The 6,062-nt window shown below is 29.8% G+C and overlaps 1 protein-coding gene across 1 annotated transcript; it reads right to left on the reverse strand.

The window, feature by feature from the left end:
- Nucleotides 1-272: 272 nt before the first annotated feature.
- On the reverse strand, nucleotides 273-4,500 carry LOTGIDRAFT_173651 (hypothetical protein; the record flags this gene model as incomplete). Its single annotated transcript, XM_009051424.1, has 3 exons — nucleotides 273-497; nucleotides 1,371-1,525; nucleotides 4,458-4,500. The coding sequence occupies 3 exons, from the start codon at nucleotides 4,498-4,500 to the stop codon at nucleotides 273-275; spliced, it is 423 nt and encodes a 140-aa protein (XP_009049672.1).
- Between the last annotated feature and the right edge of the window lie 1,562 nt (nucleotides 4,501-6,062).

Here is a 6,062-nt window from a genome sequence, read left to right on the forward strand (position 1 = left end):
TCCGCATTTTTTTTAGCATAAAAAGAGGTGAAGCTTTTACTTGTGCTTAGTTGCCCCAGAAGAGTTCAATTAAGAACGAAACTGGTTGGGCTATACTATAAGAAAAATATTTTTGAGGAAATCATCTATAGTAGTATAGTGGTATTATTCTTCACAATAATAATGATTAATGAAAAACAGCAGTACATTAAACATCCTTTTTTTTTTTAAATATAACAACCAATACAACAATGTGAAACACACATATATATATACATTAATACACAGGCTTATCAAACATCAGGATTATCACTGTCACTATCATCATTATCTACATCAATACTGTTAATTTCTGGTCCCTCAATATTCTCATTTGAACAATGATACAAATCAGTACACTTTAATTTTGCCTTCAAACAAATTGTTTTAGAGTACATTGGTCTTTTCCATAAATGTTTTTGCGTGCCTCCAACATCCCTTCTGCTTCGCTCAGCATTTTTATGCTTATTAAAGGATATCTGTCACAAACAAAATCAATGCGATCTGAATTATTATGCAGGTCAATCGTATTCAGAATTAGATGCTATGTACTTATGTCATAATACGTCTAATTCATAATGCAAATGTTAAATTATATAAAACCACAGACACGATACCTAAAATAATACGTACAATGTCCTTTCACTTTCGACATTGTACATTGAACAAAGAATAATTGTCTTTGCGTCTTTTACATTGCACTAGTTACATTACATCTTCGTCTTAGTATCTTCTACATTGCATTAGAAAACGTGTTTTATCTCGACTGCACTATCTTTTTCTGACTTGTGGGCGGAGCCTATCAGCAATATTAAATCATAGAACAAGTTCTGCCACTGGACTTCTTTTTAGGAGAAGGTCCCATCTCACTTTCACTGCTTAAACTGCTGACAATGGATTTCTTTGCTAATCTTTTCTTGGCTGGTCGATGCGAGTTTTGTCGGTGAATCTTCGATAACAAAGTGGATGGAAGCCTAATTTTAGCCACTCAACACCACTTGATTTGAATTTGTTCCATCTAACATTTGTATATAGATTTTACGTTTTAAGTTTTACCGTCTTGAATGTTTACATTATGTTGATTGGCAGAAGCGTCTTCACCCTTGGGTGATAACAGACAATTCAGCAAGTTTCATCTAAATCTGTCAATAAAGGTGATTGTAAGTTAGTAGATTTAGGGTGTTTGCAAGTACATTGTAAGTAGATTTGCAAGTAAGTTTTCTATTCATGGTGTTCATTGCATGGTTATTCCAGAAGCAAAATATTCAAGAAACAGAAAGACACAGTACCGATACAAGTGCACACACTATTGAAACCTAAACCAACTAGTTGCACCTTTAGTCTATACTTACAGTTTCTGTTATTAACATATGTAAATCATGGAAGTCACTATATCTTCTATAAACATCAGTTACTGTCTCTTCTTCACTGTCTGGTACCTTACGTTTCACAGTTATAGCAAATATAGCATAACTTTTACCACTCTTATCAGGTTCCTTTACAATACCTGAAATACACATTGAACATAACAAAACTGATTGTTTATCTTTATAGAAGTAAGCCCTTCCTATTGTAATAGCTGACTGATGGATTGTGCGAATCTTTCTATTACCCCATAAATTATTTTTATCCTATACATTACTATTATCCTATAATTTACTATTACCCTATAATTTACTATTATCCTATACATTACTATTATCCTATAATTTACTATTATCCTATACATTACTATTATCCTATAATTTACCATTACCCTATACATTACTATTATCCTATAATTTACCATTGCCCTCTACATTACTATTATCCTATAATTTACCATTACCATATACATTACTATTATCTATATATATGTATATATATTACTATTACCCTTTGTATTACTATTACCCTATACATTACTATTGCCCTATACATTACTAATGCCCTATACATTACTATTACCCTATACATTACTATTACCTTCTACATTACTATTACCCTCTACATTACTATTACCTTCTGCATTACTATTACCCTATACATTACTATTACCCTATTTATTACTATTATCCTATAATTTATCATTACCCTATACATTACTATTATCCTATACATAACTATTACCCTCTACATTACTATTACCCTATACATTACTATTACCCTATTTATTACTATTATCCCATAATTTACCATTACACTATACATCACTATTATTCTATACATTACTATTATCCTATAATTTACTATTACCCTATACATTACTATTACCCTATACATTACTATTACCCTATACATTACTATTACCCTATACATTACTATTATCCTATAATTTACCATTACCCTATACATTACTATTATCCTATACATTACTATTATCCTATAATTTACCATTACCCTATACATTACTATTATCCTATAATTTACCATTACCATATACATTACTATTACCCTATACATAACTATTATTCTCTACATTACTATTGCCCTATTTATTATTTTAATGTTAAACATCGTTAATTCCATTTCTATTGTTATACATGTATTGTTATTGTTATTATTAAATGTTATCTCAAAATATCAACTTGTCATTCTTAGCTGGGTAAACCATACCTCTATTAAGCACCACCCCTTACTAAGCAGCCACTTATGAGCATTCCCTTGACTGGCTGCTTAATACAAGTTAGACTGTATATTACTATTACCCTATAATTTAATAGAAGAAATTGCTTGTACTTGTCAATTTTATTACACTTCAAGAATAATTTTAAAAATAGAAGAAAAAAAAAAAGAAATTGAATTAAAAATCTGTAAAGATTCAACAGTTAAGTTTCTAATTATTCTATTGTTGTATATGTATATATATTACTATTACCCTATACATTACTATTATCTATATATATGTATATATATTACTATTACCCTATGCATTACTATTACCCTATACATTACTATTGCCCTATACATTACTATTGCCCTATACATTACTATTACCTTCTACATTACTATTACCCTATACATTACTATTGCCCTATACATTACTATTGCCCTATACATTACTATTACCTTCTACATTACTATTACCCTATACATTACTATTACCCTATACATACCCATTACCCTCTACATTACTATTACCCTATACATTACTATTGCCCTATACATTACTATTGCCCTATACATTACTATTACCCTATACATTACTATTACCCTATTTATTACTATTATCCTATAATTTACCATTACCCTATACATTACTATTATCCTATACATTACTATTATCCTATAATTTACTATTACCCTATAATTTACTATTACCCTATACATTACTATTACCCTATACATTACTATTGCCCTATACATTACTATTGCGCTATACATTACTATTGCCGTATACATTACTATTACCCTATTTATTACTATTATCCTATAAGTTACCATTACCCTATACATTACTATTATCCTATACATTACTATTATCCTATAATTTACTATTACCCTATAATTTACTATTATCCTATACATTACTATTATCCTATACATTACTATTACCCTATACATTACTATTACCCTATACATTACTATTACCCTATTTATTACTATTATCCTATAATTTACCATTACCCTATACATTACTATTATCATATACATTACTATTATCCTATAATTTACCATTACCCTATACATTACTATTACCCTCTACATTACTATTACCCTATACATAACTATTATCCTCTACATTACTATTACCCTATTTATCATTATAACCCTATACATTACCATTACACTATACATCACTATTATTCTATACATTACTATAACCCTATACATTACTATTACCCTATACATTACCATTACCCTATACATTGTTATTGCCCTATACATTATTATTATCCTCTACATTACTATTACCCTATTTATTACTATTACCCTCTACATTACTATTGCCCTCTACATTACTATTATCCTATAATTTACCATTACCCTATACATTACTATTACCCTATACATAATTATTACCCTCTACATTACTATTACCCTCTACATTACTATTACCCTCTACATTACTATTATCCTATAATTTACCATTACCCTATACATTACTATTACCCTATACATAACTATTATCCTCGACATTACTATTACCCTATACATTACTATAATCCTATAATTTACCATTACCCTATATATTACTATTATCCTATACATTACTATTGCCCTATTTATTACTATTGCCCTATTTATTACTATTGCCCTATTTATTCCTATTGCCCTATTTATTACTATTACCCTGTACATTACTATTACCCTATACATTACTATTACCCTATACATTACTATTACCCTCTATATTACTATTACCCTGTACAGTCTAACTTGGTCTAACAGTATTCAGCACCAACCTTTAATAAACGGCCACCAAAAATACATCCCGTGCAATTTTCAACCAAATTTACCTCTATTGAACACCACCCTCTTGACGCGGTCAGCGGTCACCATTTTCTTAACACTAAACACGTGTCACCCTGCAATCAACGTCGATAATTCTTGTTAATCCCATAAATCAAAATCAAGATTAATTACTGCCAAACAGAATATCCTTTGTCTATAATCCACGAATACAACTCACGCATGGATTATTATTCTTTCAAGTTTTCGATTCCGTGGCAATTATTGTCATACGATTGAAGATTATATGAATATGCAGTGCGATCTGAGGATTAAGGGAAAAATTAGCAACAAGAAAATCAAAAGTGTAAAACAGACATGTCTGAAAGATTATTTTAATGTTAAACATCGTTAATTCCATTTCTATTGTTATACATGTATTGTTATTGTTATCATTAAATGTTATCTCAAAATATCAACTTGTCATTCTTAGCTGGGTAAACCATACCTCTATTAAGCACCACCTCTTACTAAGCAGCCACTTATGAGCATTCCCTTGAATGGCTGCTTAATACAAGTTAGACTGTATAATACTATTCTATAGAGACTACAGTTTTTATCTGATTTTGATAAAACTTGGTGTGATGCTTTAGATTGATAAGATCTCTCAAATTTGACATACTTTCGATGAACGGTTTTGAGATATTGCCCTTGACTTTGTTAAAATGCATTGAAATTTGTTAAAAATAGTTTGTGAGCAGGATTGAAGCTACAGTTTTCCACCGATTCTGATGAAACTTGATGTGATCATTGGAATTTATAAAATTTCGGACAAGTTCTAACTTGACGCATTTTCGATGAATGGTTTTTGGGATATATACATAATATATATATATATGATTGAATTCAAATAAAATAATAAAATTTCTTTAATATGAGAGAATTCATACTTTAGTCACTAAAGACTGTTTTATCATTTCTGACAGTTGCCAGTGGACATATGTTACCTTGCCTGGCAACCTATCTTTATCTCTAATATTGTTTTTTGTTTATGGAACCCTGGTAGTAGACAACTATAAACTGTTTTTATCTATAATATTGTAATTTGTGTATTTTCAGTTGATTGTTTCCTCCATTAAACATATCACCTTTAACTGTTCCTTATAAAGAGTTCATTTCTCTAGATATCGTTTCAATGTTGGTTAACTAAAGGGTGAGATGCATTAGCAAACATCTACATACATACAACAACAATCAACCACTAGAACTCATATTAAATTAGTAATGTACCAAAATAAAACATTGGGGTATCATATGATAATTTAGACAAAGAAGATGTTTTTGTCGAATGGTGAAGGTTTAAGCCAAAAGTTATGAGCCTTTATTTGGTGGCCCAAATTTTATACCAGAGGTTGTGCAAAGACAAATTTAAACTTGAAAGATAGCTTGCCAGGCAAAGTAACATACGCCCGCTGGCAGCTGTCACAAATATCAACTAAATCTTTATTGACAAAACATATATTAAAGATCTTCTTAATAATACCAAAATTCTCTTCATTATGCATTTGTCATCAATTTAGGGTCACTTATGCTGAATTTTGTCCACAAATATTTTTAAATCAATAGCAATAATCCAGAAGCGTTGAATTATCAACATCAAAGAGCTCTCATGT

This window comes from Lottia gigantea, assembly GCF_000327385.1.
Source record: "Lottia gigantea unplaced genomic scaffold LOTGIsca_167, whole genome shotgun sequence".
NCBI classification, from domain to species: Eukaryota; Metazoa; Mollusca; class Gastropoda; family Lottiidae; genus Lottia; species Lottia gigantea.